Here is an 18,342-nt window from a genome sequence, read left to right on the forward strand (position 1 = left end):
ACAGATCCACATGTGGTTTTAGTTAGAGGTTGGCCCTACAGCAAGTATCAGGTTAATGACTAACCTGTCAGTAGTCTATATACCAGCCCTTCCTTCCCCATTAGAGGAAACATTTCTCCCTCTAGATCTCCTTCACCTTTTCTTTCTCCCCAGATGCCCTATCACTCTCTCTCTTCTCCTTCTTTACCTCTCTGTATTCCCCCTCTCTCTCTCTCTCTTTCTTTCTTCCTGGCTATTCTATTCCCTCTTTCCCCCTAGACCCCCTATCTACCTCACCCCCTATCTACCTCCCCCTCTATCCTTTCTATTCCCTTTCCCCCTAGACCCTCTATCTACCTCATCCTCTATCCTTTCTATTCCCTCTTTCCCCCTAGACCCTCTATCTACCTCATCCTCTATCCTTTCTATTCCCTCTTTCCCCCTAGACCCCCTATCTACCTCATCCTCTATCCTTTCTATTCCCTCTTTCCCCCTAGACCCCCTATCTACCTCACCCTCTATCTACCTCATCCTCTATCCTTTCTATTCCCTCTTTCCCCCTAGACCCCCTATCTACCTTATCCTCTATCCTTTCTATTCCCTTTCCCCCTAGACCCCCTATCTACCTCACCCTCTATCTACCTTATCCTCTATCCTTTCTATTCCCTTTCCCCCTAGAACCCCTATCTACCTTACCCCCTATCTACCTCACCCTCTATCTACCTTATCCTCTATCCTTTCTATTCCCTTTCCCCCTAGACCCCCTATCTACCTCACCCTCTATCTACCTTATCCTCTATCCTTTCTATTCCCTTTCCCCCTAGAACCCCTATCTACCTCACCCTCTATCTACCTCACCCCCTATCTACCTCACCCTCTATCTACCTTACCCTCTATCTACCCTACCCTCTATCTACCTTACCCTCTATCTACCTTACTCTCTATCCTTTCTATTCCCTTTCCCCCTAGAACCCCTATCTACCTCACCCCCTATCTACCTTACCCCCTATCTACCTCACCCTCTATCTACCTTATCCTCTATCCTTTCTATTCCCTTTCCCCCTAGAACCCCTATCTACCTCACCCTCTATCTACCTTATCCTCTATCCTTTCTATTCCATTTCCCCCTAGAACCCCTATCTACCTCACCCTCTATCTACCTCACCCCCTATCTACCTCACCCTCTATCTACCTTACCCTCTATCTACCTTACTCTCTATCCTTTCTATTCCCTTTCCCCCTAGAACCCCTATCTGCCTCACCCTCTATCTACCTCACCCCCTATCTACCTCACCCCCTATCTACCTCACCCCCTATCTACCTCACCCTCTATCCTTTCTATTCCCTCTTTCCCCCTATCTACCTCACCCCCCATCTACCTTACCCTCTATTCTTTCTATTCCCTCTTTCCCCCTAGAACTCCTATCTACCTCACCCTCTATCTACCTCACCCTCTATCTACCTTACCCTCTATCTACCTCACCCCCTATCTACCTCACCCTCTATCCCTTCTATTCCCTCTTTCCCCCTAGACCCCCTATCTACCTCACCCTCTATCCTTTCTATTTCTCTTTATTCCCTCTCTCTTCCTGCCCCCTCTTTCTATCCCTCTCTTCCTGCCCCCCCTCCCCCTCCATCTTTATCCCTCTCTTCCAGGTGACTCTCTCTCTCTTCTTGGCCCCCTCTAAATCTCCTATTTTTTAGGTCTAGTTTGTGTGTGTTTTCTCTCTCTGTCTGTGGACTCTCTCTTTTCTTCTACCGTGTCCCTCTGGTGGGCTGTAAAATGTATTTTCTCAAATCAATCAACCTCTCCTTTTCCCCCTCTCTTATTCTCCCCCTCTTCTCTTTCCTTTCTCTTCTTGTTGTTCTCTCTTTTTCTTCTCATACTTTCACTAATCACTTTCCACTTTCACTCATTTGCATTTATAGCCGGCTCACAACAATGTTGCCAAAACAATCAAGAGTCAACAGGATTTAAATCCTGTTTTTAATGTCATGTTTTAATTGAATGCCCCCACCCCTCCAACTTAAAAAGTTAGTTTGCACATTGACTGTTTCTTTATGCAGAGTTGTGTTATTTTCCACCTAGTACCTCAGTGTATGTTCAGTGTATGTTCAGTGTATGTGATGTTCCTATTATAAGGAGGTAGTACATGGTCATAACAAGGCTAACGATGCATTATAACTGCAGGGTTTTAGTGTTACAATTTTTTTTAAAATCAAGATCAGGTGGGCCTTTGCTGTTCAGCAAACAAAGGATAGGAGGGGTGCTCAACATCAATGACAAGAATCATGAGAATGGCTTACCAAGACAAACCTCTACTTCGAGGAAAAGGTCTAGTTCGAGGTGAAAATAAGGGAGCATAGTTAAACCATGGACTATGCTATTGCACTCCACTGCATGGAAGCCAACCATGGCTCACCTTTCTCCCTGCTCTCCATAGCCTTAGAACGGGTTTACATTTCACCAAGATGAGGTGACATCATAGATCAACTCAAAGAAAGAGAGTCATTCTGGCAGCATCAGATTCTTTTTCACTGTCCTCCTTTCTATAATGTTGTTGTCTTGGGTTTTTGGGTCTCTGTGTCTCCGGATTCACAGACACCCAAATCACTTATGTATATTTTGACATGGCCTTTTGACTAATGAGACACACTATTTGTCTCATTATTAGTATTATTTTGTGCTATAATTTGTCATTTACCTTGAAATAAATTATCATAAAAAAATAATTAAGTATATTGTTGTGTCTCAAGGGGCTATAAATAGGAGGTAAGTGCAATGGTCAGGTCAGTCTGAGGAAGATGTCAGCTTGACGTTGAAACGTCAGTCACCTGTTTTCACCCTGTTCAATGGATTAAAGCGAGCTAAAATAAATCAATCTCTGCCTTTTTTTGGTTGTGTGCTCCAACTCCTTTCTGCCTTGAATTAGTCCGTTTGGTTGTGTGCTCCAACTCCTTTCTGCCTTGAATTAGTCAGTTTGGTTGTGTGCTCCAACTCCTTTCTGCCTTGAATTAGTCCGTTTGGTTGTGTGCTCCAACTCCTTTCTGCCTTGAATTAGTCCGTTTGGTTGTGTGCTCCAACTCCTTTCTGCCTTGAATTAGTCCGTTTGGTTGTGTGCTCCAACTCCTTTCTGCCTTGAATTAGTCCGTTTGGATGTGTGCTCCAACTCCTTTCTGCCTTGAATTAGTCCGTTTGGTTGTGTGCTCCAACTCCTTTCTGCCTTGAATTAGTCCGTTTGGATGTGTGCTCCAACTCCTTTCTGCCTTGAATTAGTCCGTTTGGAAGTTTTTCTTGATAAGCCCTTCTCATTGTTAAATGTTCATTATCTTATGAACTCTTTATCCCTTTCCTCCCCCCCCCCCCCCCCCCCCCCCCCCCCCCCCCCCCAGGTCCACAGTAATAACCACCACACCCAGGGTGTGAGGGTCTTCAGTAAGGTAGAGTGTCAGTTTAAACCTGGCCTCTTACTCCCCTGGTCCTCGCCCCCCCTCTCCCTGGCTGTACCTCTAGAGGACCTGAAGGACCCCTCCTCACGCCCCATCTCGCTGCCCCTGGGGGGTCGCCCCGCCCAGATCTTACGCTGCCAGTTTGCCTTCGCAGACCGATGGATGCTCATCTCTGAGATCTCCTTCTACTCCGGTACGTTCAGTGTATTGCTCTCTTTCACTGCCTTTCATTCTCACTCCTCTTCTCTCCTTTTCTCATTATCTCTGTCATTTTAACGTCATCTCTCCTTTTCTCTCTGATTCTCAGTGTCTCTCCCCTTCTACTCTGTGGGATTCATGGTTATCTCTGATTGCGTTAGGAAGTTGATCATCCTATTCTTGTTTATCCCCATCTCTCTCTCAGAGCCGTACGGGGAGGGTGTCGACCCCATGGACACGGGCTCTGCTCTTCCTGCTCCTCCGGTCTCCTCCGCTACTCCTCCTCCTGTCTTCCCCTCCTCCGTCAGCCCCGCCCTCAACCACAACTTCACTAGCGTTCCCTCAGGTGAGTCACCTCTCCTTCACCACTTGTACCTCTCTCTCATCCCCCTGTTTGTCTCATCCCCCTCTCTTCCATTCATCCCCCTTTTGTCCCACGCTCTTCTCATCCCTCACCCTTTCACACCTTTCCCATTTTCACCCCTCCTCCATTCCTAATCCTCTCTCCTCCTCCCTCTTGCCCCTTGACCCACCAGTTGTGATGAGTGTGGACATGCAGTGTTCTAAGTCTTGTGTTTAAAGCATTTCCAGAAACATGCAATGACAAAAAAGACAGGGTATAAGAAGTAACCACACCATAGAAAGACAGGGTATAAGAAGTAACCACACCATAGAAAGACAGGGTATAAGAAGTAACCACACCATAGAAAGACAGGGTATAAGAAGTAACCACACCATAGAAAGACAGGGTATAAGAAGTAACCACACCATAGAAAGACAGGGTATAAGAAGTAACCACACCATAGAAAGACAGGGTATAAGAAGTAACCACAGTGCTGGATATCAATGTAGAAAGGAGCCATGTGTGAGCCGCCTCCTCCTCTATCCATCATGCTGTGTTAAAGCCCCTGGCCTCAGTCCAACCTCACACAACAGCCGTCTACACTGCAGCTTTGTCTGGCAACATGGTCGTCTACACTGCAGCTTTGTCTGGCAACATGGTCGTCTACACTGCAGCTTTGTCTGGCAACATGGTCGTCTACACTGCAGCTTTGTCTGGCAACATGGTCGTCTACACTGCAGCATTGTCTGGCAACATGGTCGTCTACACTGCAGCTTTGTCTGGCAACATGGTCGTCTACACTGCAGCTTTGTCTGGCAACATGGTCGTCTACACTGCAGCTTTGTCTGGCAACATGGTCGTCTACACTGCAGCTTTGTCTGGCAACATGGTCGTCTACACTGCAGCTTTGTCTGGCAACATGGTCGTCTACACTGCAGCTTTGTCTGGCAACATGGTCGTCTACACTGCAGCTTTGTCTGGCAACATGGTCGTCTACACTGCAGCTTTGTCTGGCAACATGGTCGTCTACACTGCAGCGTTGTCTGGCAACATGGTCGTCTACACTGCAGCGTTGTCTGGCAACATGGTCGTCTACACTGCAGCTTTTCTGGCAACATGGTCGTCTACACGGCAGCGTTGTCTGGCAACATGGTCGTCTACACTGCAGCGTTGTCTGGCAACATGGCCGTCTACACTGCAGCTTTGTCTGGCAACATGGTCGTCTACACTGCAGCGTTGTCTGGCAACATGGTCGTCTACACTGCAGCTTTGTCTGGCAACATGGTCGTCTACACTGCAGCTTTGTCTGGCAACATGGTCATCTACAGAATAATACATCTTTATTTTCCACGTGGAGTTGGACATCTCATATGCTACATATCATCACGCTCTCATGCTTTTCAGTACCTTGAGAGAAACTCTTCTCCTCTGTATGATCACTCCTTCCATCCCTCGTTCCTCTAGAACCCCCCACCACCAACCCCATGATGGACAGCACGGGTAACAGCACACTGTCAGGTGAGAGAGGGAGGGGGGTGGAAAGAGGGAAAGGACATTTCCCCTGATAACTGGTCTGTTTAACACAGCTTAGAGCTGTCCTGAGACCGTGAGGGGTTCAGAAGGAAAGAAAATAGGGAGGGAGGAAGGGCAGGAGGGAAGGATTATGGGAGGTGGAGTTAATGTTTTGACTCTGGGCCAAAGAGTGTAACACACTAACACAGCATGTTGCTTTGTGGTACCTCATCATATTCACATACAACAACACCACTGCTTCCTTCCTGTGATCTCCCTAACTGCATGTTGACGGAACCACTGTGGAACTAAGGAACATCAGACAATTACAGGCCTTTTTTTTTTATTTAAGAGGGCGGCAGTGTGTAGTGCTATGTCTGTCTTAACGGCTGGTGAGAGAGAGAGACTTTACACTGTTTTGCATGTTTGAGCTGAACTCATAAACTGTGTGCATTCTATTTCCTATATAATCAGAGCTGCTGCTCTCATGCAAGGTCATCTGGAACAGAAAACACAGCTAAAACATTCTGTCCCCAAGACCAGCCCTGAGGCTTTCACAGACCTCCCCGGCATGAGCACACACACACACACACACCAGACAGTCAGTGAGCTTGATGAAAGTATTTGGGTGTGGCAGACAGATGCAGTTCCCTCTCTGACTATACAGACTGTGCTAATACACAGACTGTAAAGCACATTAACACTTACACGTTTACTGACGAAATACTCACTCTCTCACGTACCACATATACTGTCGCAAACACACACACACATACACTTCATTACATTTATGTTCTTCTCAGGGGCCGACTTCGATGCCATGACCCCGAGGGCGGGCCTTCCTGTCGCCAAGGACGACAGCAGTAACACAGCCATCCTGATTGGCTGCCTGGTGGGCATCATCCTGCTGCTATTAGCTGTGATCGCTGTCATTCTGTGGAGGCAATACTGGAAGAAGATACTGGGCAAGGTGAAGGAGGAAGGCTTTCAGAATGACTTTCAAAATGGCTACCACTATCTGTCTCACGTATCTTCACATTCTTACTTAATGTGTGTGTTGGCCTTTCAGGCTGAAATGAGTTTGTCCAGTAGCGTGTGTGTGTGTGTGTGTGTGTGTATGCGCTGGCTTGCGTTGTGTGTGTTTCGCTAACCCTCTCCTTGTCCTCTCCAGGCCCAGGGCAGTCTGTCCAGTGACGAGTTGCGTGTCCATCTATCCGTCCCCTCGGACAACGTGGTGATCAACAACACACACAGCTACTCCAGCCGCTACCAGCGTATACACACATTCCCTGACGACAGGGACAGGGAGCGCTGTGACGGAGAGGGAGAGTACCAGGAGCCCAGCGCACTGCTCCGACCACGAGACAGCAACGGTAAGACATGGTCACAGTTAGACCGCAAACACACAGAGAGTGTCAGTTTGACTGAGAGATCGAGATACATAGTTAGGGATGCAGACAGACAGACAGACAGACAGACAGACAGACAGACAGACAGACAGACAGACAGTACAGTAAACACACAAAGGAGATGTGGTACAGTACAGTAAACACACAAAGGAGATGTGGTACAGTACAGTAAACACACAAAGGAGATGTGGTACAGTACAGTAAACACACAAAGGAGATGTGGTACAGTACAGTAAACACACAAAGGAGATGTGGTACAGTACAGTAAACACACAAAGGAGATGTGGTACAGTACAGTAAACACACAAAGGAGATGTGGTACAGTACAGTAAACACACAAAGGAGATGTGGTACAGTACAGTAAACACACAAAGGAGATGTGGTACAGTACAGTAAACACACAAAGGAGATGTGGTACAGTACAGTAAACACACAAAGGAGATGTGGTACAGTACAGTAAACACACAAAGGAGATGTGGTACAGTACAGTAAACACACAAAGGAGATGTGGTACAGTACAGTAAACACACAAAGGAGATGTGGTACAGAACAGTAAACACACAAAGGAGATGTGGTACAGTACAGTAAACACACAAAGGAGATGTGGTACAGAACAGTAAACACACAAAGGAGAAGGAGATGTGGTACAGAACAGTAAACACACAAAGGAGGAGATGTGGTACAGTACAGTAAACACACAAAGGAGGAGATGTGGTACAGTACAGTAAACACACAAAGGAGAAGGAGATGTGGTACAGTACAGTAAACACACAAAGGAGATGTGGTACAGAACAGTAAACACACAAAGGAGAAGGAGATGTGGTACAGTACAGTAAACACACAAAGGAGATGTGGTACAGAACAGTAAACACACAAAGGAGAAGGAGATGTGGTACAGTACAGTAAACACACAAAGGAGAAGGAGATGTGGTACAGTACAGTAAACACACAAAGGAGAAGGAGATGTGGTACAGTACAGTAAACACACAAAGGAGAAGGAGATGTGGTACAGTACAGTAAACACACAAAGGAGAAGGAGATGTGGTACAGTACAGTAAACACACAAAGGAGATGTGGTACAGTACAGTAAACACACAAAGGAGATGTGGTACAGTACAGTAAACACACAAAGGAGATGTGGTACAGTACAGTAAACACACAAAGGAGATGTGGTACAGTACAGTAAACACACAAAGGAGATGTGGTACAGTACAGTAAACACACAAAGGAGATGTGGTACAGTACAGTAAACACACAAAGGAGATGTGGTACAGTACAGTAAACACACAAAGGAGATGTGGTACAGTACAGTAAACACACAAAGGAGATGTGGTACAGTACAGTAAAAACACAAAGGAGATGTGGTACAGTACAGTAAACACACAAAGGAGATGTGGTACAGAACAGTAAAAACACAAAGGAGATGTGGTACAGAACAGTAAAAACACAAAGGAGATGTGGGACAGTACAGTAAACACACAAAGGAGAAGGAGATGTGGTACAGAACAGTAAAAACACAAAGGAGATGTGGTACAGTACAGTAAACACACAAAGGAGAAGGAGATGTGGTACAGTACAGTAAACACACAAAGGAGAAGGAGATGTGGTAAAGTACAGTAAACACACAAAGGAGAAGGAGATGTGGTACAGAACAGTAAACACACAAAGGAGATGTGGTACAGTACAGTAAACACACAAAGGAGAAGGAGATGTGGTACAGAACAGTAAACACAAAGGAGATGTGGTACAGTACAGTAAACACACAAAGGAGAAGGAGATGTGGTACAGTACAGTAAACACACAAAGGAGATGTGGTACAGAACAGTAAACACACAAAGGAGAAGGAGATGTGGTACAGAACAGTAAAAACACAAAGGAGAAGGAGATGTGGTACAGTACAGTAAACACACAAAGGAGAAGGAGATGTGGTACAGAACAGTAAAAACACAAAGGAGATGTGGTACAGAACAGTAAAAACACAAAGGAGATGTGGTACAGTACAGTAAACACACAAAGGAGAAGGAGATGTGGTACAGTACAGTAAACACACAAAGGAGAAGGAGATGTGGTACAGTACAGGAAACACACAAAGGAGAAGGAGATGTGGTACAGACCAGTAAACACACAAAGGAGATGTGGTACAGTACAGTAAACACACAAAGGAGAAGGAGATGTGGTACAGAACAGTAAACACACAAAGGAGATGTGGTACAGTACAGTAAACACACAAAGGAGATGTGGTACAGTACAGTAAACACACAAAGGAGATGTGGTACAGTACAGTAAACACACAAAGGAGATGTGGTACAGTACAGTAAACACACAACAGGATACAACAGATCAAACACTAAAACTAAACATGACACCATTAGATCCTGATGATAGACCCAGATCAGCAAATAGGGGACACACACATACACACCCACCCACCTATACACACACACCCACCCAGCCATATACACACACCCACACATACACACCCACCAACCCATACACACATATACACACACACCCACCCAGCCATATACACACACCCATACACCTACACACACACAGGGCATAAGAGACCTATTGTTGACTGATGGGAAGGAAAGAGGAAGAGAGAGAGAGCATTCCTAGTTGCTCCGCGCTGCAGGCGGCCACTATGCTGTCTTTACTATCCACTGTGGCAGATTTGAACGGTGTCACATTATACAGAAGAATAACTATCACAGGAACATTATTATGCTGAATAACAGAAATATTATCCTCCCACATGTACATTATACCCCTGTGGGTGTTACATTTGTTCATTGTCTGAGTTGTGTTAACCTTGCCTGGTCTTTGCTCTGCAGACCTGTTCTGTTCTCCCCAACTTAATGCATCCCTCCCCTTGTATTGTCACTGGTATGCTGTGTTTCGCTAACTTGTGTTATGTTTTTGTTGTGTTGTGTTTTTGTTGTGCTGTGTTATGTTATGTTGTGTGGTGCTGTGCTGTGTTATGTTATGTTGTGTGGTGCTGTGCTGTGTTATGTTGTGTGGTGCTGTGCTGTGTTATGTTATGTTGTGTGGTGCTGTGCTGTGTTATGTTGTGTGGTGTGGTGCTGTGCTGTGTTATGTTATGCTGTACTGTGTTGTGTTGTTTGCCTTGTGTGTTTTGCCTTGATGTGTATATCGCATGTTGTTTGCCTTATTTTGTGTTTTGTGTGTGTGTGTCCATGTGTGTGTATGTGCTCCATGTCCACCCCCCCAGCCTTGCTGTTAAACAACCCAGCCTATGACCTCCTCCTGTCAGATCAGAGGCAGCATGGCTCAGGCTCCTCGTGGCCCCTAACCGTCCCTTTGGCCAGGGCCAGCTCCTCCCACCCTCAGGAGAAGAGCCTCAATAATGGGGCCCAGGGTAAGAGCCTCTGACTGGGGGGGAAGTACCAGGATTCACCCCCTCCCTGGAGCTCCATAGAGCTGGGATCATACTGTCTAGAATAAGAGAGTGACATCAGGGCTCTGAGCATGTGTTTGATTATGAACCGTGTGTCTGTCACTCGCTCACTGCTATTCACTCACTCACTGCAATTCACTCACTCACTCACTCACTGCATCAATTCACTCCATTTTGTGAAGTGCTTTTAACATAATAAAGTGATTTGTCTCAAAGTTGTCATGACAACGGACTGAGCCTCTCTCTCAACTCTTCCATCCCTCTATCCCTCCTTTCACAACCTCTTCCCTCCTCTCTCTCCCTCCAGCCTGTGGTATGGACTTGGAGAAGTGCTTGCCCCCCACCCAGGAGGAGCCTCCCCCGTACCCCGATGCCCCTCCCTACCCAGCCCTGTCTCCCCCCTTCCCTGCCAGTGTGCCCCACTATGCAGAGGCAGACATCGTTAGCCTGCAGGGCGTCAGGTAGGAGGGTTAAATCACCATTAAAAACCCACCGTTTTAACTTGGACTTGAATCAGTGATCTTTCTTTGTTTTTATGTTCTTTTATTCATATTGTATTGCCTTTTTTGTGTTTCTACCCTAAAGTGTGTCAATTTCAATACACTTAGCTGTGATTTGTCTTGTCAGTGGTAACAACACGTATGCAGTGCCAGCCCTGACCTCCCCCAGCCCCACTGCAGCAGACTGCACCCCCCTGCCTGAACTGCCCCGACACTGTCTGGTCTTCAAGGAGAAACTGGGAGAAGGACAGTTTGGAGAGGTGTGTATGCCTGTGTGTGTGCTTGTTTGTATGTGTAGACGTGTTTAACTATACTGTGTGTGTGCATGTGCGTGTGTGTGCATGTGTATGTGTAAGTGTGTGTTAGCTTGACAACTCTCACTAAATTCTTCCGCTGCTCTGTCATTCTCTACATTCTTTAGTCAGACTGGCATCATTGAAGTAATTTGTGGTGCAGAGAGGTGGTTTTCTGATCATGTGAGAGACTTTTAGTTGTGGTTCTTGGTTGTCTGAAGGTAACTTTTCCTATTGGTTCCTTCCTCAGGTGCACCTGTGTGAGATAGAGAGCCCTCAGGACCTGCCTAACCTGGAGTTCCCTTTCAACGTGAGGAAAGGACGCCCTCTGCTGGTGGCTGTTAAGATACTGCGCCCTGACGCCTCCAAGAATGCCAGGTCCGTCTCAGGATAGTTCATCTAAATCATTTAGCGAACAATTACCATTTCTAAATCTATTAAGAACATCTCGATTTGGTCCTAAAGTTTTGTTTTTCTTTCTCAGTTTCTACCTCTCTCTCACTGTCTCTCCATCTCTTCTCTACTTTTTTTTGCTTTTTCTCGTTTCAATTGTTGATCTCTCGCTCTCTCCACCCCTCTCTCTCTCCCTCTCCACCCCCACCTCTCTCTCTCTTTCTCTCCCCACCCCTCTTTACTCACTCTCTCTCCACACCTCGCTCCTCTCCCTCTCTCTCCACCCCCCCACCCCGCTCTCGCTCTCTCTCCACCACGCGCTCCTCTCTCTCCACCCCCCACCCCTCTCGCTCTCCAACCGCCCACGCTCCTCTCTCTCCACCCCACCACCCCTCGCTTCTCTCTCTCTCTCTCCACCCATTTCTCTCTCCACTCCCCCACCCCACTCTCCACCCCCCACCCCTCTCTCTCTCTCTCTCCACCCCCCACCCCTCTCTCTCTCCACCCCCCACCCCTCTCTCTCTCCACCCCCCACCCCTCTCTCTCTCTCTCTCCACCCCCACCCCTCTCTACTCTCTCTCTACCCCCCCACTCCTCTCTCTATCCCCCCACCCCTCGCTCCTCTCTCTCTCTACCCCCCCAACCCTCTCTCTATCCCCCCACCCCTCTCTCTCTCTGCCCCCCCCCACCCCTCTCTCTCTCTGCCTCCCCCCACCCCTCGCTCTTTCTACCCCCCCCCCACCCCTCGCTCCTCTCTCTCCATCCTAGGAATGACTTCCTAAAGGAGGGGAAGATTCTGTCTCGTTTGAAGGACCCCAACATCATCAGTCTGTTGGGAGTGTGTGTGAGCAGTGACCCTCTCTGTATGGTCACAGAGTACATGGAGAGTGGGGACCTCAACCAGTACCTCTCACACAGAGTCCTGCTGGACAAGACTGGACCCACACACAACACCCCCACCATCAGGTAATACGCACACATAGTACACACACACACTGTAATGGTTTTCACTTGAGGTTATTATTAATAGGGGTGCCAGGTAGGTTGTGCCTACCAGAGAAAACATTGGTTTCTCCTTTTGGTTTGTGAGGGAATGAGTCCCATCTGGTCCATCAAGTCTATACCAATACAAAGGACTTATGTAAAAGTCAATACACCTTTCATAAACCCTTAAAACATTGAAAAGAACTTAAAAAAACAACTGTATTCTTTTGCGTGGGTTGTATTACCAACATAAATGATCACACACACATAACAATATAATAAATAATATTTATAATATTTTTCTGGCTCCTCCAGAAATGTCCTGTACCTCGGGCCTAAAAAGAGTCCAGCCCGGTAGTGACCTTAGTCACGCAATGTTTGTCCGTTCATACAAGTGTAGCGTAAACCCAGTATCAAATCATACAATCAAAATAACTATTATTTTACCACACAACTATATAAAGTGTATCAAATATTAATACGTCCTCACTTACAACTACAAATCATCACGGTATTCATCACGGTATTCATCACGGTATACATCACGGTATTCATCACCCCAAAACAAATTAAATACCGTATACAAAAAGGTTGTAGTCAGTCGGTCAGTCAGACAATCCAATCCGCCAGCAGATCTCCGTCTGAGAAAGGCTCTGAAGAACAACAGAGAGGTGTAGTCCACGGACGCAAAGAGTGGATCCGATCCTGGGTAAACTAGCTATTAGGCTACAAAACACTTTTAAAGGCAACAAAACAAACGGAATAGAGCAGCTTGGGAACTGAGGGTTGAACACATCCTCATTCACATCTCCATCACAAACCCACTTTTGCACAGCAGATGCTGGCTATTTAATGGGGAATTAAAGGGGAAGCGCACTATTGGAAGAAGAAGCACTGAGACGGTTCAGAAAAATTCAGGGCCGTAATAACACACACACACAAAGTACACACACACACACAGAGTACACACACACACACACACAGAGTACACACACGCAGTGACACTCACGTTTTCATGAATACAGATGCACATACACACACCTGCATCTGAAATATTGTATTTCTGCCACTAATCTCTTCTCTTCTTCCACCACACATCCCTCCCGCTCAGTTACCCTGCTCTGATCGCCATGGCCAGTCAGATAGCTTCAGGGATGAAGTTTCTGTCGTCTCTGAACTTCGTGCACCGTGACCTGGCCACAAGAAACTGCCTGGTGGGGGGTGAGAAGGGCGAGAGCGGGGGCGACCGGGGCGGGGAGCGACCCATCAAGATCGCCGACTTTGGGATGAGCAGAAACCTGTACGCTGGAGACTACTACCGCATCCAGGGGCGGGCCGTGCTGCCTATACGATGGATGGCCTGGGAGTGTATACTGATGGTGAGAGGACACACAGGGAGAGAGAGGGGCGAGGAAGGAGAGAGGGGCGAGGAGGGAGAGAGGGGCAAGGAAGGAGAGAGAGGGGCGGGCCGTGCTGCCTATACGATGGATGGCCTGGGAGTGTATACTGATGGTGAGAGGACACACAGGGAGAGAGAGGGGCGAGGAAGGAGAGAGAGGGGCGAGGAAGGAGAGAGAGGGGCGAGGAAGGAGAGAGAGGGGCGAGGAAGGAGAGAGAGGGGCGAGGAAGGAGAGAGAGGGGCGAGGAAGGAGAGAGGGGGGCGAGGAAGGAGAGAGAGGGGCGAGGAAGGAGAGAGAGGGGCGAGGAAGGAGAGAGAGGGGCGAGGAAGGAGAGAGGGGCGAGGAAGAAGAGAGAGGGGCGAGGAAGGAGAGAGAGGGGCGAGGAAGGAGAGAGGGGGACGAGGAAGGAGAGAGAGGGGCGAGGAAGGAGAGAGAGGGGCGAGGAAGGAGAGAGAGGGGCGAGGAAGGAGAGAGAGGGGCGAGGAAGGAGAGAGAGGGGCGGGCCGTGCTGCCTATACGATGGATGGCCTGGGAGTGTATACTGATGGTGAGAGGACACACAGGGAGAGAGAGGGGCGAGGAAGGAGAGAGGGGCGAGGAAGGAGAGAGAGGGGCGAGGAAGGAGAGAGAGGGGCGAGGAAGGAGAGGGGGGGGGGGCGAGGAAGGAGAGAGAGGGGCGGGCCGTGCTGCCTATACGATGGATGGCCTGGGAGTGTATACTGATGGTGAGAGGACACACAGGTAGAGAGAGGGGCGAGGAAGGAGAGAGAGGGGCGAGGAAGGAGAGAGAGGGGCGAGGAAGGAGAGAGCGGGGCGAGGAAGGAGAGAGAGGGGCGAGGAAGGAGAGAGAGGGGCGAGGAAGGAGAGAGAGGGGCGAGGAAGGAGAGAGGGGCGAGGAAGGAGAGAGGGGGGCGAGGAAGGAGAGAGGGGGGCGAGGAAGGAGAGAGAGGGGCGAGGAAGGTGAGAGAGGGGCGAGGAAGGAGAGAGGCATAAAGAAAACAAGAGGGAAGATATGAGGACATTACAAAAGAAAGAAAACAAAATGGTGGGACAAGTAGTAAGTTAGTTGTGGTAAATAAGTAACTAACCAGTAACTAACAGGTAGTGTGTGTCTCTGCAGGGGAAGTTCACCACAGCCAGTGACGTGTGGGCGTTTGGTGTGACTCTGTGGGAGATGCTGAGTGTGTGTCAGGAGCAACCCTACTCCAACCTGACTGATGAACAGGTCATAGACAACGCCGGAGAGTTCTTCAGGGACCACGGAAGACAGGTACACACTTATACACAGGCTCATACAGTACAGTAGCAGTACATTTAAGTAGATGGAATGTTTAACCCTCATCTCTCCCTCCTCCCTTTTCTCTCCCCCCTCCACCTTCCCCTTTCTATCTTTCTCCCCCCTCCACCTTTCTATCTTTCTCCCCCCTCCACCTTCCCCTTTCTATCTTTCTCCACCTTCCCCTTTCTATCTTTCTCCCCCCTCCACCTTCCCCTTTCTATCTTTCTCCCCCATCCCTCCTCTGTCTTTGCCTCCCCATCTCTCTTTCTCCCCCCCCCCCCCTTCCCTCCCTCCCTCCCCACCCCCCAGGTGTATCTGAGCAGGCCAGATGTGTGTCCTCAGGGTCTCTATGACCTCATGCTGAGCTGCTGGAACCGGGACTGCAAGCTCCGCCCATCATTTGCCCACATTCACTCCTTCCTCACAGAGGATGCCATGAACATGGTGTAGAGAGAGAGAGGAATGGAAGAGTGAGATGGAGAGAGGGGGATGAGAGACAGCTCCTCCAACCTTCATTCATCGTAGAGATGAGTGCTTTGAGCGAGGGATGTGTGTAGAAGTGGTGGAGGTGTAGAGGGAGAGGTGTGCAGTAGAGGGACGGGTGCCTGCTTGTATATTTTGTATCTCTCTATGATGGGCGGATGGGGCTGAGACACCGCTGGTTCGGTTTTCACTCCCACAAGACCGACCCCAACCCACAGCCCTTTACCCCCCCCCCCCCCTGCGTAGTCTCTAGAACATCTTGAATGTAACACAACACAATGGATGGTGCGGTGGTGGGTTGGTGTCTGATTCTGCATAGTGCTTCCAGGACCACCGATGGTCTGTCAATGGTCTGCTAGCGAACACAGGGAAGCTGTAAGACGTATGGGGAGGCGATGTGACAATGCTTGGTAATGTAGATGAAGCTAAAATGAATGTGTTACGCTGATTAATGTTTATCAAGGAATATAAACAATACCAATCTGATTATGTATCCATGTCAGACTTTAATACTCTGACACTCATAGTTTAATAGCATATTAACATGTTGGGATAAACTTAATAACACATTGTCCTATATAGATATTTTATTACTTGACCTGCTAATGTTTTTGGTATTTGTATAAATCATGTGCTAGGGTTACTGGTGAAGGTCTATATATATTCTCATACTGTCAACATTTCTCCATCTCAAAACAGTATTGCACACATTTTTCAGAGATGAAATTGCACACAAGGTTTGCGATCTTAGTAGTATATATAAAACGAATATGTCCCATTAGGTTTCACTAGTTTTCAGTATATAACCCAGTTCTTCCCAGCTCCAAACCCTCCCTCCCAGACCCCAGTCTAAGGTTGTCTCTAGTCTCATGGAACCAGACGAGTGTGGCTGAATATTGCATTATATTCCTCTGGCCTACCCGTTAGTCTGGCAAGCAGAATGATGGTATCTCATACACAGGCCAGTAGCAGACACAGCAACAGCTGTTCCACCAGCAGTCTGTAACACCAGGCATTAGACAATGCTGCCAGCCAGTCAGTCAGTCAGCTCCTCAGCCCAGACTTGGCTGGCATTGTGACTATAGTCTTCCACTTTCTGCTTCCCACTCCACCCAACTCAGTATCTCACCAATCCAGAAGCCTTTCATTCTGCAGTCTCACTCATATCTCTCACAACTGATCCACTCTGAGCTGTAACTATGGAGTTATAGAGGGTGTGAACTGATCTGGACTCGAGGACTCTTTCCAGGACAGGAAGTGTGTGGTTGTTACCATAGAGATATGGTTGTTACTCTACCAGACCTCCAAACTAGAACCCTTTGGACTTCCGGAGCCAGAGAGAACTGACTGGTGTCATGTGACTTGAGCCTCACCTCATGAGAGAACAGGTACAGTAGGGGAGGTGCACTGTGAACGGCTACAGACTATGAGATTTGAACTTACAGAAGAGAGACATCCTTCCTGATGAGAGCTGGAATAGTACAGCCCACAGCAACACACACAGCAATGCCTGTGCTGACATCACATGTGAAACTGACAGTTGTGATTGGTTACTAGCTGATGGAACAGCATAACACAGATGGACAGATGGATTGACGACTAGAGGGTAGTGGGGGCTGATCTATGTAAATGACCATTTTCATGTGTAAGTGAGGTGAGCGATGTGATTTTCTACCAGCGATGGATAGCGGAGCTGGGTCTGACTCGGTGACCCAGATGCAGAAAGGAGGTTCATGTATATGTCCAATACACTACCAGCTGCACTTTAAAGGCGGTTTCTGGCCGCACGCCCCAATGCCTGCACTAGAATACTAGAGTCGTGGCCAGTCTTGGGGTGTAGTTACAGTACTTGTAGTTTAACAACTAATTAACACTTTCAGAGTAGCTCCCACAACACTGGTATGTATCATGTTACTATACGAGTATCAGGTTAGTATGCTAGTCTGGATGTTGGAGCGTACAGACAGTCTGTATCCCCTTGGTGTTAGTACCGATAGCAGTCCAACATGGCATTGCTGGTCAAAATAGATGTAGTTCTAAACATAAAAACAGGTCAGTGTCTTGTGATTTATCTACTTCAAGATGATCATTTATTCATATCAGTGGATTGTTGTTCAAATAGAACTGCCTCAATGTTCTCAAGGAGGAAAATTCAGCTTTGGAAAACCTCTGTCTGCATTATGAGGAAAGGCAGAGTCCACCAAATGCTTTCTGCCAGTGTTACATAGATACCCAACAGAGCTGATGGTTAAAACATCCCAATCAAAGAACCTAACACTCATGAGAAGAGGAGCACTAACAACTGTATACAAAGCCTTTTAGTTTGTCAGTAACCTTTCACCTTTCATCTACATTACTCTGCCTTACTGAGTGTAGTTCTGCATAATGTGTCAGGCTTAATCAAGATGATCAAATAATCCTTGTTTACTGATTGAATGAGTGTGAATGGTGATGCCATATGAATACAGTAAGTGTCTCGATTGACCTTTTTCGATATACAAATATGGGTTTAGTTGGGCTACAGTGTATATATTTCCTGTATACTACTTAGAATCTCCTTGTTGTCAGTGATGTCATCCTTTGTCTTTGAAGCTGAACCTGATGTGTACATATTTTAAGGACAGAATTTTTATTTTGTTGACTAATATATGGAATTTCTTTGTTACAGTTGGGGTCTCTTCTTTTTGTTCCTCTGTAGAAA

General features: G+C 47.5%; 1 protein-coding gene across 6 annotated transcripts in view; it reads left to right on the forward strand.

The window, feature by feature from the left end:
- ddr1 (discoidin domain receptor tyrosine kinase 1) overlaps window positions 1-18,308 on the forward strand; it is an 84,633-nt gene extending 66,325 nt beyond the window's left edge. The window contains exons 9-21 of one of the 6 annotated variants that reach the window (XM_031788228.1): window positions 3,373-3,622; window positions 3,833-3,973; window positions 5,435-5,488; window positions 6,286-6,452; window positions 6,654-6,855; window positions 10,124-10,270; window positions 10,617-10,770; window positions 10,937-11,069; window positions 11,353-11,480; window positions 12,264-12,461; window positions 13,591-13,858; window positions 15,000-15,149; window positions 15,468-18,308. In XM_031788228.1, coding sequence (XP_031644088.1) covers window positions 3,373-3,622; window positions 3,833-3,973; window positions 5,435-5,488; window positions 6,286-6,452; window positions 6,654-6,855; window positions 10,124-10,270; window positions 10,617-10,770; window positions 10,937-11,069; window positions 11,353-11,480; window positions 12,264-12,461; window positions 13,591-13,858; window positions 15,000-15,149; window positions 15,468-15,608 — 2,133 coding nt within the window. In that variant the 3' untranslated portion in view covers window positions 15,609-18,308. The remainder of the gene's footprint in view (window positions 1-3,372; window positions 3,623-3,832; window positions 3,974-5,434; window positions 5,489-6,285; window positions 6,453-6,653; window positions 6,856-10,123; window positions 10,271-10,616; window positions 10,771-10,936; window positions 11,070-11,352; window positions 11,481-12,263; window positions 12,462-13,590; window positions 13,859-14,999; window positions 15,150-15,467) is intronic. The other 5 variants (XM_031788234.1, XM_031788231.1, XM_031788238.1 and 2 more) reach the window with 5 other exon arrangements.
- Window positions 18,309-18,342: the final 34 nt, after the last annotated feature.

This window comes from Oncorhynchus kisutch, linkage group LG2, assembly GCF_002021735.2.
Source record: "Oncorhynchus kisutch isolate 150728-3 linkage group LG2, Okis_V2, whole genome shotgun sequence".
Classification (NCBI taxonomy): Eukaryota; Metazoa; Chordata; class Actinopteri; order Salmoniformes; family Salmonidae; genus Oncorhynchus; species Oncorhynchus kisutch.